We start from the raw sequence: 27,313 nt of genomic DNA, 5'->3' as shown, positions 1-27,313 counted from the left end.
TATTTTTGTGTGTGCTGGAAAGATAGCTCAGTGGGGAGGGCATTTGCCTTACACGGGCCAGCCCAGATTTGGTCCTTGCATCCCTATAATAAGGGATCCAGGACCCCACCAGGAGTGATCCCTAAGTATCCCGATGTGGTCACTATCACTGTCACTATCCTCCCGTTGTTCATCGATTTGCTCGAGCAGGCACCAGTAACATCTCCACTGTGAGACTTGTTGTTACTGTTTTGGGCATCTTGAATACGGGGAGCTTGCCAGGCTCTGTCGTGCGGGCGGGATACTCTCAGTAGCTTGCCGGGCTCTCCAAGGTGGTACCAAAAACAATTTTTTTTTTCAGAGACAGTACCCAACTCTGCTAGGGGGTAGAGAAACCAGAAAGTGCTGAAACTGTGTGGTACAAAGGGGCAAACCCCAGGTTCAGCACGGGATGCATAAGTTCAATCCTCCAGCCCCAGAAAATTGGTTTTAAAAGGCCTTTTATTTGGGTTCACACCCAGCGATGCCCAGGGTTTACTCCTGCCTCTGCATTGCTGGCAGTGTTAGGGGATGCCAGGGATTGAACTCGGGTTGGCTGCATGCAAGACAAGTGCTGTACCCACTGTACTATCACTCTGCCCCTGGAATAGAAATCCTTAGTTCAATTTCAGCATTCTCAGCCCTTGAGCACTTGGAAGTAGAGATTTGGGTTTTGTTTTGTTTTGCAGGGGTCAGATTTTATGCTCAGAGACTATGGGAATAGGAACACGCAGCACCCAGGGAAGAGGCATATGTGGTTTTTTTTTTGGTTTTTTTTTTTTTTTTTTGGCTTTTTGGGCCACGCCTGGCAGTGTACAGGGGTTCTTCCTGGCTCTGCCTGCACTCAGGAATTACTCCTGGTGGTGCTGGGGGACCATATGGGATGCTGGGAATCGAACCCGGGTCAGCTGCGTGCAAGGCAAATGCCCTACCTGCTATGCTGTCACTCCAGCCCCTGTGTTTATTTTTAGACCCACTGCCACTGGTGCTGAGGGGCTGCTCCTAACTCTGCTCATTTGTTGCTTCTGGAGGTGCTGAGGCTAGAACCCAGGGCTCCTACGGGCAGAACATGAATGCATTCTAGCTCTTTGAGCTGTCTCCTCAATCCTACAGGGAAGACGTTTGAAAATTATTATTGAGGAGAGGGTTTGAGCACTTCAGCCCACTTATCTCCTAACAGAATTAAGGTAGAGAATATGCTGAAAGATTACTTCTGGGGGTCAGAGTGATAATAAAGCAGGTCAGGCATTTGCCTTGCACAAGGCCAACCTGGGTTCAAACCCTGGCATCCCATACGGTCACCTAAGCCTGCTAGGAGTAACTCCCGATTGCAGAGCCAGGAGTAAGCCCTGAGCATTGCCAGGTGTGGCACAGAAACAAAACCAAAAAATTTACTTCTAGAAAAGTTCCACAGTAGATTATATATATATATATATTGTCTTTGAGCCACACCAAAGGAGCTCAGGGGATGCTCATTCCTGGTGGTGCTTGAGGACCATGTGTTATGATCAAACCTGAACTTCCCTTGAGCTGGAGCCCTAGTATAGCGGGTAGGGTGCTTGCCATGCATGTGGCCAACGTGGCTTCATACCCCATATGGTGCCCCAAACCCAGCAGGAATGATTCCTGAATGCAGACCCAGGAGTAAGCCTTGAACACCACCGGGTGCAGCCCCCAAACCAAAAAGTAAAATAAATTTGAAACTTGGGACTTCCCACATGCAAAGTATATGAACTTTGAAATATCAATCCCCTACTTGATAATTTTTACACTATTTTACTTAGAACAAGGATACACACCTATAGAAAAGATCAAAACTCTCTGCATTTACCCCAAAATATGGTAAATGTGGGTCACAGTGATAGTACAACAGGTAGGGTGCTTGCCTTGCATGTAGCCAACCTGGGTTTGATCCCCAGCATCCCATATGGTCTCCTGAGTACCAGGGGTATTCAGGGGGTATTTCCTGAGTGTACCAGGGGTACTCAGGGTATTTCCAGGAGTAATTCCTGAGTGCAGAGCCAGGATTAACCCCTGAGCACTGCCAGGTATGATCCCCCCCAATTTTATATATATATATATATATACACATATACATATATATACACATATATATATATATGATATGCTTACAGACTTAAGAAACTTGATAAACTTGATTTTTTTTCCTCCTGGCCACACTGGGAGTGCTTAGGGCTTACTCTTGGTTCTGCATTCAGGGATCACTTATAGTGGTGCTCGGGAGACTATGTGGAGTAATGGGTAACAAGCTTGGGTCAGTCACTTGCAAGGTAAGTTCCTTATCACTGCACTATCTCTCTGGCCGTTTTTAACTGTTTAGGAGTTTTCACAGTGGTGCTGGGGGCCACCAGGCTTTACTGTGGTGTCTGGGAGGCCAGGGAGTGGACCAAAGCCCTGTGCACTCCAGTCCTTTCCTGCTATTTCCCCAGCCCAGAAGTATTTTTTCAGAGGGCGGTACCCACACTTAGCAGGGCTCAGGAGGCACTCCTGGCAGTGCTCTGGGGCCCATACAGGCTAGCCTGGGATTGAATTCTAGCCTCCCACATGCAAAGCATGATTTAGCACTTTGATCTATCTCCCCTCCATCTCAGGAGTATTTTTTAAAGGGAAAGAAGATTGTGAGTTGGTTTATACTGATTCGATGTTTCTATGGGTCGGATTTTATATTCAATATTAATAAAGACAATGAAAAATAAGACTTGAGCTTGTTGTCCACTAGAGGGAGTTAGGCAGCTAAATACCTGCCTGTAAACGTACAAGTTCCAATGGGCTTTTGAAACAGGTCTGAGTTAGCCAGGATTATGAGGGCAAGAAAGGCTTTCTTGACAAAATGACTCATGAAATCCAGAAGGAAGAACTAACCAAGAAAGGCAAGAAAGGCTGGGGAAGGAAATCTCCACCACAGGGACACATGATTAAAGAGACTCAAAGAAACTATAGTATGTACTTATCAATATTTATATGTGATGAGGTTTAATTTTTTTTTTATTGTGTGTGTGGTGTCTGAGGAAAGCAGACAAAGGAATTTCAGTTCAGTATATGAAAATCCATTTATTTAGTGAAACCATTAGGTAGCCCAACATATTACAAACTTGGCAAGTTGGTGATTAGCTCTGTGTCATGGGAGGTTCACACGATCACTTACTTAATCCACAAAAACATGATTCTACCTTCCTGGGATGCCACTCAGGCACTGAAACCCTTGCCATAACGCTGTTTCAGTCAGAGTTGTCTGAACAAGGAGAGCCTGCATTGGAAAACAGAAGACTTAATCCCAGGTTATTTCCAGGAGAGTTTGAGACGGCTGTAGAATTAAATTTTGGCTGAAGATGCTCTCCAAGGTACTTCCACCAGAGACCCTGTATTCCTCAAAAGAAACACTAACTTTGGTGCATGAAGGCGGTAACAGTTTCAGAAGTTAGGGTTTTATACTACATAAAGCTGATATTTCTATTTAAATCTGGCAAACCCCTCAACTGAGAGGAAATGTAATGATTCCTTTGTACTTTCTTTGAATCACGGTTACAAATACCCTTAAAATCACAGCAAACATTCAAATTGGAAACTTGTTTCTAGTCCAAGAGAATTACAAGTTTATAGGTCTGGCTCCCTCCTCGACTCATTTTAGTACCCAGGGAAATCCTATACATTGCTGCTGGAAACGGAGATGGAGCTGACGGCACACGGGACACCTTCACATTTTCAGCAGCAGTTGATGATAAAACCAGAGGCACAACAAACTTGCCACTCACTGCACACAGAAAATGTGACCCTGGAAGTGAGTCTCCCAGAGTTTGATGGACAACAGCTGCACAGAGCAAGGATGTTAGGGTGTTAGGCAGAAGGAGGGGGGGGTCTCTAATGGGGAAGAGAGCGACACTGCAACTTAGGTGGCAGTAAGACATTCATATGAAGGGAGATTTAAAAAAGAAAAAAATCAAAGGATAATTTCATAGCTGCATTTTTATTCTCAAGTCCATTTGTTTACTGCTAGGAAATGGGCAGCTACAAATATAATGTAAATGGCATATTTATTAAAAAAAAACTATACACGTGAATGAATAGAAAAGGGTACCAAAAAGACTTGTATCATGTATTAAAATTTTCTCTTGACTATATACATTTTTGTAATGAATCTTTTTTTGTAATAACAGAAAGTTTTATAAATCAGTCCCAGCTATCAATAAAACTATATATACACAGGTTAAAAATTCCTATAAGCAACATTTCTCCCCAGCAATAATGATACGAAATTCAGTTATTATCTCTAATCAGATATTTTTATATATAAAAGCAGATGCAAATATGTACTCCATTTTCAAATGTTATAAGAAACAAAACCCCAAAAAACCCTGAGGTGAGGTGTCATTAAAAAAAAAAGTCAAAGTATTTATTAGGATAGAGAAGCAAAACTTTACCATAATTACTATTACTGGAATTAAAATGCAAAATGAATACACATTCTAATTTTGTCAGAGCAGTGATTAGTGAATAAAGTCTTAGCAGTTCAATAACACTCTTCAATAAATCTAATAAATATTGAAAAGGCAGCATCATAAACGGTCTTAAAACAATCAGTTATATTTCAGAATACTGGTAGCAAACTTCTTTACTGTTACCAAATCATCATATTAGTCTCATTACATGTAATCTATCAGATTTTAGTTTAGATATTGCTTTATTCATCATTGTCAAATTTTATCACCCAATGTCTAGTTTGGCAATTTTCAACCAAAAAAAAAAAAAAAACGCAAAAATCCTTAGGGGAAAAATGGCTGGATTAAGCAGTTGACACAATTTAATTCAAGTCTTTTCTCTAATAAAAGAAGCCTGTCAAAACATTTTCCACTTAGAAAAAAAAAATCAAAACTATGACAGTCATTTTTGCTTTACCGAACTTCTGACAAGGTTTATTAACATTATTAAGGTGGGAAAATGTGGAAGGACAGAATATACATTCAATAAAAAGAATAAACACTAATACTAGCTAATGTCTCTTAAGGAGTATAATCCAGATACTGTGATATAAATGATAGGACCCAGCTGATGGATCGCAGAATTATGTCCCGCGTCAATAACGGGACTCGGTTCCGTGAACTGTCCACAACAGTTTGAAGGCAGTACATACATCAGTATAGAGATCCATCTGATGAGCTACAAGTTCATCTCCTTTTGCCAGCCATGAGATTCTGCAACAGTTACGGGAATATCCAACGACTGAAAGCCAAAACTGGGCACTGGTATCATTATGTTACTGGCACTTTCCAATAATAAAACTTTGCATAGAACTTGGAATTTAGAAGGCTAAACATGTAATCAATCTGAAAATTTGTAATTATAGTACTTTCAGGAGAAAAGTTGTCTAGTAACATAAATTGCTTCTGCATCAGTTCCACACACAAGACAAGGACCTAAAACATCCAAACTATTCACAGACAAAGTCCTGTTGGGAAGCAAGCTTGTGATTTCAATACGGTCTTTTGTAGGATCGGAGCTGAGCCAGTTGCTTATGAGAGACTGGTGAACGTTGGCCTGGTTACTAAAGCTATGAGACAAAAATGTACTATTTCTTCCTCCTGGGAGTAGAAAGGAAAGAGAGAGAAAAAAAAAAACTTTCAAGACCAATTTGATGGGAAAATCCACAAACCTAATGGTATTTTATTTTTGTTTTTTTTTTCCTTTTCGGGTCACACCTGGCAATGCACAGGGGTTACTCCTGGCTCTGCACTCAGGAATCGCTTCTGGCAGTGCTCAGGGGACCACATGGAATGCTGGGAATCGAACCCGGGTCGGCCGTGTACAAGGCAAACACCCTGCCCAATGCCTTACCCGCTGTACTATAGCTTCAGCCCCTCTAACGGTATTTTAAAAAGTCAATGATTTAAACTTGTCTCATTCTCTGAATGGACAGATAAGTCTGTACTATTTACCTTTTATGCTTTTTGACAGGGATGGGGTGGGGGGATGGGACGGAATGGTGTTGGACCACACCAGGCAGTGCTCAGGGCTTACTCTTCAGGGTGCTTGGGGGGCAATATGTGGTGCTGGGGACAGAACCTTCACCCCTGGACTATCTTTCCAGTTCTAATGACCATTTAATTAATTAGTTTATTTAGAGCCATATCCAATTGATGCTCAGGAGTTACTCCCGGCTCTGTGCTTCAAGAATTACCCGACAGACCTCATGGGAAGGGGGGCGTTCTGGGCCATCCTTCACGCCCGACCGAGGTCACCAGCTGCCCCCCACGAGCGGCTCTCCGGCACGGCCACGACTCCAGAGCACAGAAACCAATCTCTTAACTATCTAACTTTTAATAGAAATACTTCCAGGGTTAATAAGTAAAATAGCAGAAATCCAAAACCGCGTGGCCGCTGTTGCGGCCGCGCGACATCATTTTATTCTTAAACCCAGCTGTAGAAAGCAAATCATTTCACAACGCTGTTTCAGCATATCTGATTGGGGGGGGTCGTAAACTCTAAACAATAATGGTGCATCTTCTATCGAAACAATGTATCTAGTCAAAGTAGATAGAGTATTAACTAGAACTCATCTGCCTCACAGGAATTGGGAGGGGTGGGAGGTGGGGTTCTATTGGGGTTCGCGGTTAAAAATAAGTATTGGTAAAGGGAAATGTATTTGATATTTACATGACTGAGACCTAAACCCGAAAGCTCTGTAACTTTTCCCACAGTGATTCAATAAAGAAATAAATTATTAAAAAAAAAAAAAGAATTACCCCTGACAGTGCTCCGGGGATCATATGGGGTTCTGGGGACTGAACCCGGGTCAGCCACATGCAGGCTAACACCCTGCCCTCTGAACTATTTTGCTCCAGTCCCATACTCACCATTTTGGACCAAAGACTGATTCTGTGACAGGAAATATGGAACGCTCCAAGAGCTAGTATAAGCTGTCAAGTTTGAAGTCTTCAGGCAAAGCACAAGATTATGATTCTGTCTTTCGGCTCATTCAATGGAAAGTCTCAAGAATACAGTGGGGCGGAGAGTGCAGCAGGCAGGGTGCTTACCGTGCACACAGCTGATCCAGGCTCACTCCCCAGCACCACTTATGGGGTGCTGCCAGGAATGATCCCTGAGCACAGAGCCAGGAATAAATCCTCAACGGAGCTGGGTGTGCACCTCTCCCCCACCCCCCCAAAAAAGGGGCAGCAAAAGGTGAGAGGACAGGTAGAAGACAAAAGAAATAATGAAAGCAAAAATGTAGGAAACAAAGATAATACATGTATAAGCTCAGGTAAAAAGAAATGAAGGGACCACGAGAAAACTATCTGGCCCAGCGAGGCAGCTGAACGGGAGAGTATATGCTCACCGTGTGAAGTCCTGTATTTGATTCTGGGCACCACTCACACACACACACACACAAAGGAGAAAAATCTGGACGTATTTCTAGATGAGTATTTCTCAAAAAATAAAAATATGCTATTATTTCTGAAGTAGGTATTTCTAAAAAAAAACTTGGTCTTTTTTGAGTTTGTGACCCATACCTAGTAGTGCACAAGGCTTACTCCTGGCTCTGTACTCAGGGATCACACCTGGCAGGGATCGAGGACCACTATCACGCAGGCTCCTAAGCAAAGGGGGAGAGTTCAGGGGGCACACCCAGTGATGTTCGGGGGTTACTCCTGGCTTTGCACTCAACATATGGCAACATATGGGATGCTGGGGATAGAACCTAGGTCAGCCATGTGCAAGGCAAACGTCCTATCTGCTGTACTATTCTTCCGGCCCCTGTACTTAATATGCATGTACCTATGTATGTGTTGCTGGGGATTAAACCTAGAGATTCACACTTTTTTTTTTTTAACTATTTGAAGGCGTTTTGGGTCACACCCTGAGATGCTCAGGGATCGCTCCTGGTGAGTTCAAAGGACCACATGGGGTGCCAGGGATCGAATCCAGGTTGGCCGTGTGCCAGGCAAGCACCATACCTGCTGTGCTATTGCTCCAGCCCCGGGCCTCAGACATTTAAGGGAAATGCTCTACCAATGAGCAACACGTCTAGCGAAATGCTCTGTTAATGTAGAATTAACTGGGGCTGGGCATGTGGCTCAGTGGTAGTATGTATGCCTCACACATACATACAAAGCAATTTTGCAATTAAAAAAAAAAACACTTTCCGCTGGATCAAATAAGGTCAGATTTTCCTTAATAAGTGGTAGTGAGTCAGAGACAGTACAGTGGTGAAGGTTCTGAGACAGTCTAATTCATGAGTCCCTCTTCCTTCCTGGAACCCTCAGCAATTGTATATTCCATTCATTATCTTATTTTTGGTTTTGGGCCACCCCAGCAGTGCTCAGGAATTACTGCAGGCTCTGCACTCAGACCACTCCTGGTGGGGTCAGGAGACCATATGGGTCGGACATGTACAAGACAATGCCTTTGCCACTGTCCTGTCTCTCTGACCCCTCATCTACTATCTTGTGATGTTTATTACCAATTTTTTTGTGGGGGGGGAGGGCCCCTCAAGTGGTGGTCAGTAGGGCCAGGGTCTGCTCCCGGCAAATTCTTGGCCAGTTCAGTACAGCGCCGAGGGCCCCGTGCCATCCCAATGCTCGGGGAGACTCCGGGGGCACACCTGACCATTCTTGGGGCCTCCAGCACTTCCTGTACTCAGTGGTACTTAGAGGACTATGTGGTGTCAGGGACTGACCTGGGGTTGGCTGAATGAAAAGCTTATAAGTGACTTAACCCCGGACTATCTCTCAGGCCTCTATCTTCGAACAGTTTTTGGTTTGTTTTTGGGCCACACCCCGTGATACTCAGAAGCTGCTCCGAAGTGACTCTGACCTCAGGAATCACTCCTGCTGGTGCTCAGGGATGATAGGGAGTGCTAGGGATCACACCCAGGTTGACCACGTCCAGGGCAAGTGCCTGGGCTTGCAGGTCACACTTCAAGGTCCCCACTCCACCACGGAGCACACCTCTGCCCCCTACATTACGCTTAAAATACTGGGAAACTGGCATTGGTAAAAGCACTGAGGTTAAGTCTTCCACCGAGTCCTCCTGCTTGAATTTTGCCATCCTCCTTCACACAGTCCATTTCCCACCACAGCAAGGGTGGTTCTTCAGAAACAGGCTGCTTCCCCACCCAGTGGATTTCTATCACAGCCAGAATAAAATCCAGAGTCTTCATCATGGTTCTGCACAGGACTGACCCGCAGCTACCTCTACGTGTTCCATTCCTGTTTGCCCTTCAACTGCAGCCCGGTCTCGGGCCCTGGGTATTTGCTGTTTCCTGGAAGGTTCTCACCTTCGTCTCCAATGCTGTCTCCACCATCAGGCCTTGGAGCAAGCCCTCCCACCCCTTCTTCATTCTTTACCCTCCGCCTCTGCTTCAGTTCTTTTGATAGTCATCAGGGCAACCGGTCTAGTTGTTCTCCTTTTTGCTGAGTCCCATTCCCACTGCTCTGTGCTCGACTATCTGTCGCAGAGACAAATTTCATTTTCCAGTTCTCTTTGGCCTCTGCCTGCAAAGCAGATCCCGCCTCTAAGGAAGGACCTGTGGGTGGGGGGAGCAACAGCTCTGTCCCCCTCCTGGTTTTAGCAGTCATTCCAGCCTGGCAGTGGGCCACCTGCGGAGTCAGACTCAATGATGACAGTATTTCTGACAGTGCACCAGCAGCAGCAGTGGGAGATATATACATGGTTTGGGGGCCACACGCGGCGGTGTTTTCCACTTAGGGATCATTCCTGGCAAGCTTAGGGCCCCCTCCAGGGTTCCCAGAGATTAAATCTGGGTCAGCAGCATGCACTGTGCCCTATCTGCTGTACGATCGCTCTAGCCTGAACTTTTTGTTCTTGAGCATGACTCTTGGTTTTGATCTAAACCTGGCAGTGCTTAGGGACTACTTCTGGCTTTGTGTGGAGGAGCACGTGGTGCTGGGCACTGAAGCCTGAGCTCTCAGAGCAGAGCACATGCTCCGGTCCTTAGTACTGTCTCCGTCACCTGGCCTTCTTCTTCCTTGCTTTTCCAACGTCCCTCCTATTTCCCGTGTTCTCCTACTCCTTCCTACAGATGTGAAACTAATTCTTTCTAAATTTCCAGTAGTTTCTGATTGAGCCCTTATTTATTTAAAGCCCGCTACTGAACCTACTCTCTGTGTGCAAACACCTTTTTGTTAGTTGTCTTTTGGGGTGACACCAGACGATGCTCTGGGCTTATTTCTGGCTCTGCACTTGGGGATCACTCCTGGCAAGGGTTGGTAGACTGTATGGGATGACAGGGATCAAACCTGGGACAGCTGCATGCAAGGCAAATGTCCTCACCACTGTACTACTGCTCTGGCCCCCGTGGACACTTTTTGTTCAGTTCACTGTAGCAGACCTCCACACTAAGAAGTGTCTAGTCACTGGTAGGAATGTGACACTTACGCCGAGTGAGGATAGGGAGACGGAGCACACGTGCTACCTGCCCAGCACTGCAGGGGTCCCTGAGAGCAACCACGAGCGGCAGCCCTCCTCCCCACCCCGCCAAGAATAAAACCCACAGCCCTTTTACCTTGGTGGAAGAGTGAAGATTTCTCAGGTACATCTGTGGAGGCATCCCAATGCCAGAGGGATCCATCTTCAGAACAAGTGAATAGATGATCTGGGTTGGATGGGTGAAAGTGAACTTCCCACACTAAAAGTGAAGAACAAAAAACATTTACTCCTGTGTAGATTTAGTGGAACGTCAAAACCTTGTTTATGGGGACCCTCTCCTATTCATATCCATCACAATCATCAACCCCCAAGTTGGTAATGAAAACAAAAGGCTCAAGAATGCAAGCCACAACTCTCCACATCGCTATCACATGTAGACGGGGTGGAGAAGTCAAGTAGGGACCGGAGTGATGCTAGTACGGGGTGAAGGCCTGTCTGGCGAGTGCCTGACCTCCATCTAATCTCCAGCAGGTGAAATTCTGGGCCTGGAGGCCCCCAGAAAGGACTGAAAAGGTGTTGCTGGATGCAACCCTAGAGGTGGCTGCACCATGATCCCTGGCATCCTCAGGGCCTTGCGCGGAAGCGCTGACTGCTGGCCAGCTGGCCTCTCCAGGAGGGACCCAAGGGCACCACTTGGGAGGCCAACATCCTCCCCTAAGATCAATGAAAATAATGCCAATCTCATCACAAAGTTTCTTCCTGGATAACTGTGATGAGATAATTAGGACTCTATGGCCGGAGAGATAGTACAGAGGTTAAGCCACCTGTCTCGCATAGGGCCAACCCTGGTTAGATCCCTGGTACTGCATTTTGTCCTGAGTGTTGCCGAGTCATCCCTGAGCAGAGATCACAGACCTCAACGTCCTCTCCATAGTCTTCAGTCATCCTCTTTCTAGTTCCCTCTCTCCCCTTACAGCATAGTTATACAGAAATCATGAATACACAAAGGTAGAGTTGAACATTGTCTTAACAACAAACAGAGGTAAAGCTGCTCTTTCAGGGGAAGTTCTAGGGGATTAACTCAAGGATAAAATCTCATCTGAGGGTTCAGCACTCTAGGCTACTAGGAGATCTGCTCAAGGGTGGGATTCCATCCAGGGTGTATTACTTTCTCCTTTCCTCAGCTAGTAATCATGATCACATCATCCTGTTGTTCATCGATTGCCTCGAGCAGGCACCAGTAACGTAACGTCTTCTTCGTCCTAGCCCTGAGATTCTAAAAAGTGCCACATGCAAGGCTCTTTCAGGGTTAGGAGAATGAGACCCATCACTGTTACTGGTATTTGGCATATTGGGTACGCCATGAGGAGTTTGCAACATCATATTATTTCAGTTAGTAATACATTAAACAAATGCAGTAAATTTACTTCCTATAATATTTCTAGTCATTTCGGATGACTAGAAATATTCTAAGACTGTAAGAGACTGTAAGCTTAAAGGTTGACTCTTCTTGGGGACTATCTCACTATATATCTTTCCTAACCCCAGAGGGTTCCTTATTCAGTTACTTTGTGTGGGGTCATGACAAGAGTTTTTCCATGACCGTGCTCTTAACTTATACTTCCTGTGGCACTTAGCTTGTTCCTTTCCAATGCCAGGGTAGGCTACAGTTTGCCATGAGTCCATCCAGTCCCTTTGCTGGGACCCTGCTTTTGGAGTGCTAAGGGCAACAGAGGATTAAGTGAGGTAAACATGATGGATGCCCAGGAGTAAATATTATTTGGAGTCAATTAACTCCCGTGTTACAAAAGCATAGCATCAACTGTCTTTCTGTGTCTATATGAAAAGGCCATTACTAAACCACGCAAATGACATAAAGGGAAAAAAAAAGCAATATAGGATTATTAGTGCTTGATGGAACTGGGTGTGCCTGAGACGCACTATTGTGGGAGTAGCTCAATAAACCTAAGCTCCCTGTGGGAGGAGCAAGGAAAACCCAATGTTATCCAACGGGAGGGAAACTGGGGACACTGGTGATGGGAAATGTACACTGGTGGAGGGACGGGTGTTGGAACACTGTTCGACTGAAACTCAATCCTGAAGAGCTTTGTGATCATCTATCTCACAATGATTCAATTTTTTTATTTTTTGCTTTTTGGGTCACACCGGGTGACGCACAGGGGTTACTCCTGGTTCTGCACTCAAGAATTACTCCTGGTAATGCTCAGGGGACCATATGGGGTGCTGGGAACCAAACCCGGGTCGGCTGCGTGCAAGGCATATGCCCTACCCACTGTGCTATCGCTCCAGTCCCTTTTATTCTTTTTTTAGGAAAAAAAAAAAAAGGTAAAATATGGATCAAGTACCTTTGAGGCAGAGTTCACCTGTGACTCATGCCTGGACTCTGCACATTTCAGGCATTACCACTTAAACAGCAAAACTAACTCCTGGCAAACCCAAACCTGGAAATACGACCAGAATCTGGATCCAGCTTCAGATGGAGGGCTTTTAAGAAGCCAATTTGGGATAAAACTAAACTCTCAGGGGAAGTTAGTGTGCCAATTCACATCAAGGAACCAGTGACGGGCCAGGACTCCCTGACATGCAGAGGAAACAGGTGCATCCCGAACCCTTGTTCGGGATGCTGAATTAAGTGGCTTTGAGGCAGCAGCAAGAGCCTAGAGGAGCATGGAAAATGCAGGGTCCGATACCCGGCATCCCATGTGGTCCCCCAAACACCGCTAGGAGTGTAGAGCCAGGAGGAACCCCTGTACATCATCGGGTGTGACCGAAAAACCAAGTGTGCAAGCTGGCAGCTTTTATTCCAACACTGAACATCTGAACACAAAACACAAAGGAGTCACCTTCCCTGGGGACTTCTGGGCCAGTCTCTCCCATAGTGGGCAATGATACCCCCCAACCTCACATAGCTGCATGGGATCAATGGGGTACGGGGAATAGCCTTGGGTAGAACTTGAGGCACCTTCTGTTTGCTTACAGAAGGTAGATTTGTAGGCAGGCACTGAGTGATTTCTTTCCTGAAAAGCGGGGGTGGGAGTCAGCTAGGATTGGGAACCTCTATTCTCAGTGAAGCCCTGGACAAATACACTTGTGCTGTCCCGTTACAACAAAGTAAAACAAAAAAAAAAGTCTACAGTGCAGGCTACCCAAATCTAGACTCATACATATTAAATTTACTTTCAAATTAGAAAATGTGTATTTTTACAAAACACATTTTGTTCATCTTCGGACCACACGTGATGGTTCAGGGGATGATGTGCCAGAGACTAAAGCTGGGGCTCCCACATACAAACCATACGCCCCAACCCTCTGGCTATCTATCTATCCATGAAGTCTTAGTTAATTTCTAGCCAGGAGTCAAGATAGACTCAAAACACAAGTCACAACAACTCTGTCCTGGGGAAGAGCACGGGCTGGTGTCAAGAGACAGAAGAGAAAACAGGCACTTGTCTGCCAAGCAGCCTCTTCCAAGCAGCCCCGGGTTGATTTCTGATGCTGCAAGAGCCCTGAGCCAGGAATGGACCCCTGAGCACTGCAGAGTGTAACCCAACATATCCGGTCCTGTCCACCAGGTACAGGCTGGCAGTTAAAAATGGACTGACTAGAGATTGAGTCTGTAATTCTTTTACCAGTGTGCTAGTTCTCTTCAGGGCTTCCCTATACCCCAACCCATTTTACTGCCGTGCCAAGAATCAGATTCAGAGCCCCACTCGTGCAAGCTAGGTGCTTTCCCACTCACTCACACCTCCAGACCCCTTTACCTATTTCTCTTTCGATTTGGGCCAATCTGGCAGTGTTCAGGGCCTATTCCTGGTCTTCTGCTCAGGCTTGACTCTGGAAATAGTCAGGGCCCCTATGCAGTGTTGGGGATCCAACCAGGTAGCTGCATGCAATGCAAGTGACCTATCTACTGTTCTATCTGTCCGAACCTCTATCCCTTTTCGTATTCATTCTGTTCAGCAAAAGAAAAATCCCTAACAAAACAGGAACAAGAGGGGCTGGAGAGATAAGACAGATAGGGTGCCTTGCACAAGGCTAACTAGGATTTGGTCTCAGGCTTCCCATACGGGTCCCCCAAGCACTGTCTGGAATAATTCCAGAGCGCAGAGCCAGGAGTTACCCACGAGCATTACCAGATGTGACCCCCAAACACCCTCCCCCACAAAAAAGGGGACAATAGCCCATATTATTGTTTTTTTTCTTTTGCCATTCCTACCTTTACTTAGGGCTTACACCTGACTCTGTGCTCAAGGGGCCATATCCACTACACACTCCCCTTTAAAGGTACAAAAATAAACCGAGAAACACAGATGAGCAATTATTACGAATAACAATCTGAAGCTAGAGATATGATGCTTGCCTTTCACACAACTGACCCCAGTTTGGTCCCCAACACCATTTATGGTCCCTGGGCCCCATCAGGAATAAGTCATAAGCATTGTCAGGTATGGCTCAAAAACAAAAACTAAGAAAGTAAAAGTAGCTTGTAATTTGCACGGGAAAGGCCATTTCTCCAGCACTGAATATGCAGGACAAGCTGATTTTTATTTCTGGGGTGGAGACAAGGGGGCACACCTGGAGGCTACTCCTGGCTCTGTGCTCAAGAACAACCCTGTGGTTGCTCAGGGGTCGATATATGGTGCCAGGAATTTGAAGAGGTTCACTGTGTGCAAGACAACTGTCTTCGCCCCTATACTCTCTCTCCAGCTCCTGAATTTGGTAATTTTTGCTTTGTTTTCTTGTCCTTGGGCACACCCAGGGGTGCTCAAGCCTTTCTCCTGGCTCTTGTGCTCAGGGAACACTAAAGAAGGTGCACAGGTGACCATACAGGACGCCGGAGATTTTAAAGAACATATTAAAGAATGTAAATGTCGGGGCTGGAGAGATAGCATAGCGGGTAGGGCATTTGCCTTGCACGCAGCGTACCTGGGTTCGATTCCCAGCATCCCATATGGTCCCCTGAGCACCGCCAGGAGTAACTCTTGAGTGTGGAGCCAGGAGTAACCCCTGTGCATCGCCAAGTGTGACTCAAAAAGCAAAAAAAAAAAAAAAAAGAAAGAAAGAAAGTAAATGTCTAATAAAAAAGATGTTATGAAGTAAATTGATAAAACTCAGCCGATGCTAGGATACGAAATGATTCATGTATGATCTACAATCACCCTGGAAAGCTGCTTACAGCAGAGTTGTATAACCTGCCTGACAAACACCCTCTAATCCCACAGCACTTACTTTCAGCTTCGTGAGCCTTCAGCAGAGACACGGGCATCGTGCCTTGTCGAACATCCCAAATGCTCAGCATTCCATCCTGGCCACCGGTGGCCACGACATGCTGCTGGTTGGGATGTCTGTCCACGCAGTGGAGGGGCACGCGGTCACCGGTCCTTTCACGGGAGACACAATGACATTACACACTGCTAAGGGAAAAATTTATTTTTGCCTAGCCCACAAGCTTCATTTCATTTTTGGAAACTAAATGGTTAATTTGTGATTGGAGCTACTGGCTAAACTTGAGATGTTACTTCTAAATATTATAAGCTTTTGGGAGAGAAATTTTAAGTCAAAGTTATTGATTCCCTCCTACACTTGGAGATGTAGGGAGCAAGACAATCAGATGCTAAGAGGCGTAAAACACATGTCCAATTCTTGACCTCTAGAAAACCAGACATATCAAACAGCAGGTTCTCTATCCTTACCTTCACTTAATTTACACAATTTTTTTTCAGCTTGGCACATTCTATTTTCTTACTAAAGAAAAGGCTTCACACACGCAGAAATAGGTTATCTGCTGAAAAATATCTTCTCCAAATCATATCTGGCATGTTTTATATCCATTATTAAAGGCATCACTTGATGAGCACAAATATATCTCTCATCAAGAAACAAACAACAGGGATACGGGTTCTGAATCAATAAAACAAATATTTACCAAACGTGGCATAGCATCACACACACACTTGCCTTATCAATTTAAGAGGGAATCATTCTCTTAAAATCAACAAAATTATAATTTGGTTTAAAGTCATCTGCTTGAAATAGTCAAATTAATTTTGCGTTATACTGCATTATACTGAAATTACACACCAAAACTTACAGTGATAGTATCTGAGAGGGCTCATTTCCTTGTTGTCTGAAGTCCCATATTTTTAACTGTCCAATTGAATTTACTGTAAGAATCTCAGGAGTTCGAAGGAAGGTCACCGCATGGAGTGTACTACTATCTGCATTGTCTATAAATTCAAAAACAGCAGTGGGTGACTGAGTCTCCATCTCCATGAGGACCTGAAGTCACATTCCTTCTGACCGATTAAAATATTGTAAATTAAATTTTAAGTCAAGGTTTGGAGTGATGCACAGTGGTAGGGCGTTTGCCTTGCACGCAGCCGACCCAACTGACCCAGGTTCGATTCCTCCGCCCCTCGCAGAGAGCCTGGCTAGCTACTGAGAGTATCTCGCCTGCATGGCAAAGCCTAGCAAGCTCCCCATGATATGCCAAACACAGTTAACAACAAGTCTCACAATAGAGACATTACTGGTACCTTTACTGGGCCTGGGACTGCTGGAGCAACTCTATGAACAATGGGAGGACAGTTAACATTTGTAAAGAAATGCATTCACATTAAAAATAGGTTCTCCTCAGGGCTGGAGGGATAGCACAGCGGGTGGGGGGGAGGGCCTTGCACACGCTGACCAGAGTTCGATTCCCAGCATCCCATATGGTCCGCCGAGCATGGCCAGGAGCAATTCCTGAATGCATGAGCCAGGAGTAACCCCTGCGCATCGCCGGGTGTGACCCCCCCAAAAAAAAGCAAAAAATAAATAAATAAAATAAAAATAGATTCTCCTGTAAAGTAAAGGCCCTCCCGTTGATCATCGATTTGCTTGAGCGGGCCCAGTAACGTCTCCATTGGAGACTTTGTTGTTACTGTGTTTGGCATATCGAATAAGTCACGGGGAGCTTGCCAGGCTCTGCCGTGCGGGCGCGATACTCTCGGTCGCTTGCCGGGCTCTCCGAGAGGGGTGAAGGAATCGAACTCGGGTCAGCCATGTTGGCTGCGTGCAAGGCAAATGCCCTACCGCTGTGCTATCGCTCATTCTCCTGAAAAAAAAAAAAAAAGAAAAGAATGATTGTCCTGGAGGTTGGAGAGACTGAGAACAGCAGGTAGGGGGCTTGTCTCACACACAGCCAACCTGAGTGCAATCCCTAGCACCTTGTAAGTTCCCCTGAACCTGACAGGAGTGATCCCTGAGTCAGGAGTAAGGGGACCAGAGAAATATTATAGTGGGGAGAGCGTTTGCCTTGCACACCGCCGACCCAGGTTCTATTCCTGACATCCCATATGGTGCCCTGAGCACTGCCAGGAATGATTCCTGAGCACAGAGCCTGGAGAAATCCCTGAGCACTACTGGGTTTGGCCCAAAATAAAAAAAAAAAAAAAAAACAGAGGCCAGGACCACAACAAGCACCACTAGTTGTGGGGGAAGGGGGAAGGATGGGGGGGGGGGGGAGGGGGAGAGAGAGAGAGAGAGAGAGAGAGAGAGAGAGAGAGAGAGAGAGAGAGAGAGAGAAACCACTTTCTTAGGCTAGAGAAAATATAGGGGCTAAAGCACTGGCTTTGCATGTAGCTAACCCTGCATGTTTGTTCCCAGGCACCACATATGGCATATTACCCCTGAACCCTTCCAGGAGTGACCCTTGAGTACAGAGCCAGGAGTTAGCCCTGAGCAGCTGGGGTAGCCTGCAAAGCAAAACTAAACAAAATAAAATGGACCCTGCGGTGATAGGAAAATACTGTCACTAACTACACATCTGAGAAGAGGTGACCTTTCATATTTCGCTATTTCTACTTAAGGTTGTTACCCTTCATTTCTTTTTCTTTTTGGGTCACACCCAGTGATGCTCAGGGGTGTCTCCTGGCTCTGAACTCAGGAATTACTCCTGGCAGTGCTTGGAGGTCCATATGGGATGCTGGGGATCACACCCAACCCAGGTCAGCTGCATGTAACGCCAACGCCCTATCTGCTGTACTATCGCTCCAACCCAGTTACCCATCATTTCTAAAGTAGTTTTTCAAGCTTGTCTATAAACAAACTTATTTCCTACTGCCCTTAACCCAGAATCACTGATTCTACTAGAGCAAAATCTAGGGCTTCCTACAGAACTAACTCTGACCTTGCTTCAGCCTGGTTACTCACCTTAAGCCTCTCCTTTTTAGGGGATCATATTTGAAAGTACTCAGGGGGCAATTTCTGGTTCTGTGCTCACAAGTGTCCCCTGGCAGTACCTGGGGTATCACATGTGATGCCAGGCATTTACATTAATGTAAAGCTTGGCAGGATACAAGGCAAGCCACTAACCCCTGAACTCTCTCTGACCCCAAATCTCATTTGCTTTTAGTGGAGAGGGTACACCTAGTGCTGCTCGGGGCTTTCACCTGGCTCTGCACTCACATACCCCTCCCGGTGGCCTTGGGGGACCATAAGGAATGTGGGGAACTGAACCCGGGTTAGCTGCATGCAAGGTAGTGCTTGCCCACCAAGTTTCTTGATGATCACTGAATCTCTCCTTTTCCATAATCTTCCTCATTGTTATAAAGGGTCTTTTCTTTTTACCTAGAGTAATTTTGCATATACCTACAGAATCCTGTAACACTTGTCAAACTGCCACCATACAAGAGTAGCTTAACAAGAAAATGGTACATTCCTCAAGGGGGGAGGGGGAAGGAAATGTGTGTATGTGGGGGTGGGGTGGGGGGAGGGGGGGGGGTGGGATAACACCCAGCAATGCTCAGGGCTTGCTTCTATCAGGGCTTGGGGGACCATATGTGGTGCTGAGATTGAACACAGGTCAGCTGCAGGCAAGGTAAGCACCGAGCCCACTCTCTGGCCTCAGGGTTAAAAATCTTTTTTGTTTTATTTTTGTTTTTGGACCACACCCTGCAATACTCAGGGGACCATATGGAATGCTGGGGACCAAACCCAGGTTGGCCATGTGTAAGAAAAGCACCCTACCCACTGAACTATCACCCCGGCCCCTCAGGGTTAAAAATCTTCTAAGAGATTGCATGCATGCATGCATGAGCGCTCTCTCTCTCTCTCTCTCTCTCTCTCTCTCTCTCTTTCTCTCTATCTCTATCTCCAGGCTACTTCCACCAAAGTCTATGTGAAGTCAAACAATCCTTCTAAACCATGGCAAATTTCACAATTTCCTTAGTTGCCAACCTAACAAAATGTGACTCTACAGCTGTGCATTAGATTCTTCAATCTGGTTTCACCTCTCTAAAGTCAAGTGAGGCAATAGCCAGAATCTGGAAACAACCTGAGTGCCCGAGAACAGGCAACTGGTTAAAGAAACTATGGTACATCTACACAATGGAATACTATACAGCTGTTAGAAAAAAAAAATTTGAAGTCACAAAATTCATTATAAATGGATCATGGTCACGGTCCTCCCACTGTTCATCGATTTGCTCGAGTGGGCCCAGTAACGTCTCCATCACGAGACTTGTTGTTACTGTGTTTGGCATATCGAATATGTCAGGGATAGCTTGCCAGGCTCTGCCATGCGGGTGAGATACTCTCGGTAGCTTGCCGGACTCTCCGAGAGGGGCGGAGGAATAAATGGATGAACATGGAAATTATGATGCTGAGTGAAATGAACCAGAAGGAGAGAGACAGACATAGAATGACTGCACTCATGTGTGAGATGTAAGAAAACATATTAGAGTAATACCCAAGGACAGTACAAACAAGGGCCAGGAGAATTGGTCCATGGTTGAAAACTTGCTTCAAGTGCTTGGCAGGAAAGGCAGTTGGGATAGAGAAGGGACCACCATGACAAAGATCAAAGATACTTGGAAATGATCACTTGGGATAAGAGTGGCCTGCTAAAACATGATAACCCCTCAGTATCTGTACTGCAAACCATAATGCCCAAAAGGGATGGGGGGTGTGGAAGTGGGAGGAGACGAAGGGAGGGAGAGAGGGAGAGAGGGAGAGAGAAAGAGAGCGAGAGAGTGAGCCTGCCATAGAGAGACAGGCTGGCTGGGAGGTGAGGTGGGAGGGAAATTGGGGACACTGGTGGAGGGATGGCTGCTGGAACACTGACGACTGAAACCTGATCATGAACAGCCTTGTCACTGTATATATGGTGATTCAATAAAAAAAAAAAAAAAAAGGTCACAGCATTCAAAAGGAGAGAGGGTGGTGGTGGGAAGTGGGCACTGGTGGAGGGATGGTATTTGATCATTGTATAACTGAAACCCAAGCACAAAAATGTGTGAGTCTGCAACTGTACCTCATGATGTCTCACTATTAAAATTTTTTTAATAAAAATAAAATAAAATAATAATAAAAAAAAAGGAGAGAGAGAACAAAAGGGAATGCCCTGCCACAGAGGCAGGATGGGATGGGGGTATGGGGGGTGGGAGGGATACTGGGATTAGTGGTGGTGGAGAATGGGCACTGGTGGAGGGATGGGTATTCGATCATTGTATAACTGAAACCCAAGCACAAAAATGTGTAAGTCTACAACTGTACCTCATGGTGTTTCACTAATAAAAAATTAAAAAAAAAAAAAAAGGTTAGATGAGGGACCAGAGGGACAGAATGTAGGTTAAGGCACTCAGGCTTGCACACGGCGGACCCTGGTTCAACGGCCAGAGCTCACTCCTGAGCACAGAGCCAGAACTATCCCTGAGCACTGCTGGGTAAAATCAGATGAAAATGCATTTTGGGGGGGGGGGTGTCACACCCAGCAGTGCTCAGGGGTTCTCCTGGCTCTGTGCTTAAGAATCACGCCTGGCAGTGCCCAGGGGACCATACGGGATGCCTGGGACAGAACCCAGGTCAGCCAGGTGCAAGCAGGTGCCCTACCCACTATACTATTGCTCCAACACCGAGACCACACTTTTTATATAGCTCTCTCAACCATCTGATCCCACCTCCAGACTCTTCCCTTCATTTCTCTTACCATCTTTTGGTTTACTAACGACCTAGATTCAGTTCACAGCCACCCTCGTCAGCTCTTTATCTGATACTCTCCTCCTGCCTGCCCTTCCCCACACACTGACCTGCTTTGTCTGCACACCGCCGACGCCCAGCCCCGACCGAGTCTTCTTTTCATTTTGGCCACTTAGAGTGCTGCTCAGGACTTCCTCCTGGCTCTGTGCTCAGGAATTACTCGTGGCAGCACCCAGGGACCATATGGGATGCCAGGGATCGAACCCGGGTCGGCCACGTGCCAAGTCAAGTGCACTCTCAGCTGTACTATTGCTCTAGCCCCAATTTTGTCTATTTTTATATCTCTCAAACACTGACCATTGGGGCTAGAGCACAGCGGGTAGGGCGTTTGCCTTGCATACAGCCGACCCGGGTTCGATTCCCAGCATCCCATATGGTCCCCTACACACCCGAGTGCAGAGCCAGGTGTGACCCAAAAAGCAAACAAACAAACAAAAACCCCCCAAAACACTGAGCAGTTCCCCAGTCACTGCTGTTCACCACAGCAGGCTGAGACCAAAGGGGGGTGGGTGGGAAACAAGGGAAATAGCTTTTCTTTCTTACCGATAGTTCTGACCGCTTCCTTGTGATCTGCTTTAAAAAGATTTATTCGGCCGTCTTCTCCCACCGTGACAATTTCTGGGTTGCTACACACGATGCCCGTGCAGGGGGCGCTGCTGTAGGAAGGACTGCCCAGCCCTGTGTGGTAGTGAGCCTGGGGCCACTGCTGGCTGACGGACAGCGTCTACACAGCAAGAACGAGGAGGTGGAAGTCAAAACAAAACTAAAAATACCGAGCAGTCTTCTCCCACTGGAGAGTATTTTTAAATTTAGTCCCACATCCGTCTGGAAGAATGACCTCTCTTCTTTTTTCTCTTGTATTTCCAGTTATTAAGATCTAGAAACCTGGGGGCCAGAGTGATAGACAGGACAGCAGGTAGGGTACTTGCTTTGCATGCAGTTGGCGTGGGTTCAATCCCCAGGATCCTCTATGGTCCCGAGCCCACCAGGAGTGACCTCTGAGAGCAGGGCACCACCAAATGTGGCTCTGGTAGCCCCAGACTACCAATGGCGCAAACACAGTGCTAGGGCAACCTCTGCCCACAGTGGGTCCTATTTCTTTCTTTAAAAAAAAAAAACCTAGGGGCTGGATCAATAGCACAGCAGGTAGGGTGTTTGCCTGGTCAAGGCCCATCCAAGGTACAATTCCCAGCATCCCATATGATCCCTCGAGCACTGCCAGGAGTAATTCCTGAGTGCAGAGCCAGGAATAAGCCCTGTGCCTCGCCGGGTGTGACCCAAAAAGCAAAATAAATTAATTAAAAAAAAACAACAAACTGGACTGGGACTGCAGCGATAGCCCAGCAGGTAGGGCATTTGCCTTGCACGCGGCCAACCCGGGTTTAATTCCCAGCATCCCATATGGTCCCCTGAGCATGGCCAGGAGTAATTCCTGAGTGCAGAGACATAAGTAACCCCTAAGCATCACTGGGTGTGACCCAAAAAGAAAAAAAAAATAAATAAAAAATAAAACTAGACTAAGGGAGCCGGAGTGTAGGGCCTTGCAGGTGGTCAACCTGGGTTTAATCCCTGGCATCCCACATGTCCCCGAGCACCGTCAGGAGTAATTTCTTAGTTCAGAGCCAGGAGTAACCCCTGAGCATCGCTGGGTGTGACCAATTCCAAATATAAGAAAATAAAAATAGATAAATAAAACTAGATTAAGAACTTAAAATGGGAATTACAAAAAAACCTATTTGTCACAATAGCAAACTGTGGGCCAGAGAGACAGTATAGCAGGTAGGGCGCATGGCTCATAAGTGGCAGACCTAAGTCAATTCCTGGCACTCCATAAGGTCCCTGAATGATCACTACCAAGAGTGATCCCTGAGTGCAGAGCCAGGAGCAAGCCCTGTGTACCATTGGATGTAGCCAAACAAACAACAAATCACCACCACATTGTGGGCTTTGGCATTAGTATACAGAGAGGGTGCTACCTTGCATTCATCACACCCAGATTTGATCCAGGTGTCGCCAAAAATCAAAACAAGGGTTGGCACAATAGTACAGTGGGTCGGGCATTTGCCTTGCACACAGTTCCCCCAGATTCTACCCGGAATACATATGGTCTCCCAAGCACCTCTAGGAGTAATTCCTGGCGTAATTCCTTTTTTTTTTTTTTTTTGCTTTTTGGGTCACACGTGGCGATACACAGGAATTATTCCTGGCTCATGCACTCAGGAATTACTCCTGGTGGTGCTCGGGGGACCATATGGGATGCTGGGAATCGAACCCGGGTCAGCCGTGTGCAAGGCAAACGCCCTACCCGCTGTGCTATTGCTCCAGCCCCTGGAGTAATTCCTGAGTGCAGAACCAGGAGTAACACTTGAACATTGCCGGGTGTGACCCCCGCCCCCACAAAAAGAAAAAAGGGAAAGAACCAAAAACCAAAAAGAAAATACCAAATCATTAGTTATAAACTAGGAGTTTATATTACTAGATATCCAATTTCAATAAAGGCTATACAAACACAGATCTAGAACTAACTTAGTAAAACATGTGTTTATTCTTATTTTCCCCCCTCCAAAATTTAGACTTTATAAAACTTCATTATTTGTACTGTTATTAAGTATAGCCTTCTTTAAGTCTTTCACAAAAATACCTGAAATACAAATTAAGTTTCAAAACAAAATTTCTTTACCTGGTTATTTGGATGGTGAAGGAAAATTGTTACACATCCCGTTGAGGAAGCAGCTACAATTCTTTCCTGGTCAAAAAACTAAATAGAAAATTTTCACTCGTTATGGACTCAGAAATATTGGTAGTGAAAAAACCCCCTCAATTACTGGTGTGACAATTTGAGGCACCAAAGTGATAGTACAGCAGGTAGAGTATTTGCTTTGCACACAGCTGACCCAGTTTTGATCTCCAGGACTCCATATAGTCTTCCAGAACCCACCAGAAATGATTCCTTAGTGCAGAGCCAGGAGTAAACCCCAAGCTCAGGAAAAACCCTGGCCAAAAAAAAGAAGAAGGAAAACGCTAGTCTTTATTTTTTTCTTTTTGGGTCACACCCAGCAATGCTCAGGGGTTACTCCTGGCTCATGTACTCAGGAATTGCTCCTGGCGGTGCTCGGGGGACCATATGGGATGCTGGGAATCGAACCTGTGTCAGCCATGTTGGCTGCGTGCAAGGCAAACGCCTTACCCGCTGTGCTATTGCTCCAGCCCGCTAGTCTTTATTTAGGATTATGATCTTAAAAACAAAACTTGTGGAGTTCATGCACAATTCAATCAGCTAATCAGTGGCTGAATAAACAGCAGTACTCCTACATTTAAAAAAAAAAAAAACCTCCAAGAATCAAACCATGTAAAGTGCCTTGCACAGTATCACATGGTGCACAATATCACATGGTAAGTGTCCAAAAGTTCTTGTGTCAAGTAAAAAGTTTTCCTCTGTTTGCTTTTGGGGGTGGGGAGGACACCCAACAGTGTTCAAGAGTTACTCCTGGCTCCCTGTTCAGGAATAACTATAGGCGGTGCTTGGGGGCCAGTCGAACAGGGTCAGTCTCATGCAAGGGAAATGTTTTGCCCTCTGTACTATCACTCTGGCCAAGTTAAAACAATTTTGAAGAAATTCACTTGATGAAATGTCAAAAATCCTTAAGGCCCAGTTTTCTCATTTGCAAAACAAAGATAACAATAACGTGATTCACAAACATGGGATGAGAATGAAGTTATGTGAAGCTCCCCAAAAGATGCTGGGAAAACAAATGTTTCAACAAAATAAAAGGACTAGGGTAAAGTTCACATCTCAGGGGTTGGAGAGCTAATACAGCAGGAAGGATGCTTGCCTCCCACACAGCAGAACTGGGTTCAATCCCAGCACCCCATGTGTCAGCCCAGAACACATCTGGGTGTGGCCCAAAGCCCTTCCCCCAATAAATACAATAGAATTCACATCTCCTTCCCTAGTCTTGACTCTGCCATTAAGTGTCTTCCCTGGGGCTGGAGCGATAGCACAGCGGGTAGGGCATTTGCCTTGCACGCAGCGAACCCGGGTTCAATCCCCAGCATCCCATATGGTCCCTCGAGCACCGCCAGGAGTAATTCCTGAGTGCAGAGGCAGGAGCAACCCCTGTGCATCGTGGGGTGTGACCCAAAAAGAAAAATAAAAGTGTCTTCCCTGAGTGCAGAGTCAGGAGCAAGCCCTGAGCAGGCTGGGTGTGTCCCAAACCCACCTCCCCAAATAAATACAATAAAACTCACATCTCCTCCTCTTGCCTTGACTCTGCCATGAAGTGCCCCGTTACCACAACCAAGAGGGAACCCAGTTCCCTGTCAACCTTGAGCTGCGATGAGACAAACTCCAAGGTCTTTTGCATCGGCCAGTTAACCCGCCTCGTCTACGCCTTGCCACCCCCCCACCAACCTCCCCCCATCTCGTCTACCACTCTCCACCAGCTGATTTCGTTTTGGTTTCCAAGTGGGTGGCGAGCTTCGGGCGGGGGTGGGGGGGTGGGGGGGTGGGTTAGGGGGTTGCTCCAGGCTTACTTGCAAATCCATCACATCACCATGGTGCTTGATATCACACAGCAGCTGATGATCTCCGTCGAACCCTCCTCCTTCGCAGTCCGAGTTCCCGAAATCTCCGATGGACCACAGCGACACAAAATTTTCCTGCAAAGGACAAGTTTCTGTTGTTGTTTGTTGTTGTTGTTGTTGTTGCGATACGGCGTGTCTCGGCTATCAGAACTGACACAGCGTAGGAGCCATCTCAACCCAAAACCTAACAGACAGGGGCCGGGGTAGATATAGCACAGCGGGGAGGGCGTTTGCCTTGCACGCGGGCGACCAGGGTTCGATTCCCCGAGCATCCCATAGGGTTCCCCCCAACCCAAGCATCGCTGGGAGTAATTCCTGAGTTGCAGAGCCAGAAGTAACACCCGAAAAGAAAAGAAAAAAAGAGGGGAAAAAAGAGGAGGCGCGTCCCGAGCAGCACTTTAAGAGAAGTTCGGAGGGGAGGGTGGAGAGAAACGAGGCTTGAGGAGGCGGACGGCGTTCGATCGCCGCCGGCCGGGGCCGACGGGTACCTCATTGTCCCAAGAACCCGTAGCGAAGGTCTCCGCGGCCTGAAGACTCCCCGGAGGGACCGGTCGCCAGCGGGTCTTGCTGATTTTCTGGGACACAAACTTAGCATAGATATCCTCCATGCTGAAAAGCAGCTGCCGCGGGGACCAGCCCCAAGCGCCGCGCGCGCGCCTCCCGGGCCCCGCCCCTTCCGGCGGCCCTGATTGGGCGGCGCCCGACCGCGACGACGGTGGCCGGCGAGAGTCAGTTCTGTACCCGCGCCCGGCTGTGCGCGCGCCACCCGCTTTCCCCGTTCCCGCGTCGGCGCAGGTGACGCCCTTCCCTTGGAGACGAGAGCAAGGACACGCAGCTTTGGGGTGGGGCTGATCGTTCGCGTGTTGGAGGCTCCATCTCCAGCACGGTCCTGCCCCCTGAGCAACCACCCTTGAAAAGAGCTCTAGAGGACCACAGCCCCCCCCCCCCAAAAAAAAACGAAAAAAATCAAGCCACACCCATTCTTGTAGTTCCTGTACCCTACTCTGCAAAATCTTTATAGGAACCCTGGAGACTGCATTTGTTGTTGTTTTTTTGTTTTGTTTTGTTGCCCTACCCGGCGGTGCCTCAGAGCAAGCAATATGATTGACAGTGTCATTGCGACAAGCTCATAAACAGAAAACTTAGCGGGGGCCAGAGATACAGTAGAGCATGAAAGGCATTTCATTTCCTTGCACGTGGCTGACCCGGGTTCAATTCCTGGCACTCCATATGGTCCCCTGATGACTAGAAGGAGTGATACCTGCGC

The 27,313-nt window shown here is 46.6% G+C and overlaps 1 protein-coding gene across 1 annotated transcript; it reads right to left on the bottom strand.

Annotated features, from left to right (window-relative positions):
* Positions 1-4,740: 4,740 nt before the first annotated feature.
* NUP43 (nucleoporin 43) lies at positions 4,741-26,671 on the bottom strand. Its single transcript, XM_056126027.1, has 8 exons — positions 26,535-26,671; positions 25,996-26,121; positions 24,143-24,220; positions 22,006-22,186; positions 16,535-16,670; positions 15,673-15,824; positions 10,559-10,681; positions 4,741-5,615 (listed from the first exon to the last, which is right to left on the bottom strand). Exons 1-8 carry the CDS (start codon positions 26,652-26,654, stop codon positions 5,386-5,388), a joined length of 1,146 nt encoding a protein of 381 aa, XP_055982002.1. The 5' UTR covers positions 26,655-26,671; the 3' UTR covers positions 4,741-5,385.
* Positions 26,672-27,313: the final 642 nt, after the last annotated feature.

The sequence above is a fragment of the Sorex fumeus genome, unplaced genomic scaffold (assembly GCF_029834395.1).
Source record: "Sorex fumeus unplaced genomic scaffold, SorFum_2.1 ptg000061l, whole genome shotgun sequence".
Lineage (NCBI taxonomy): Eukaryota > Metazoa > Chordata > Mammalia > Eulipotyphla > Soricidae > Sorex > Sorex fumeus.
This window is presented reverse-complemented; position numbering and strand designations above follow the sequence as displayed.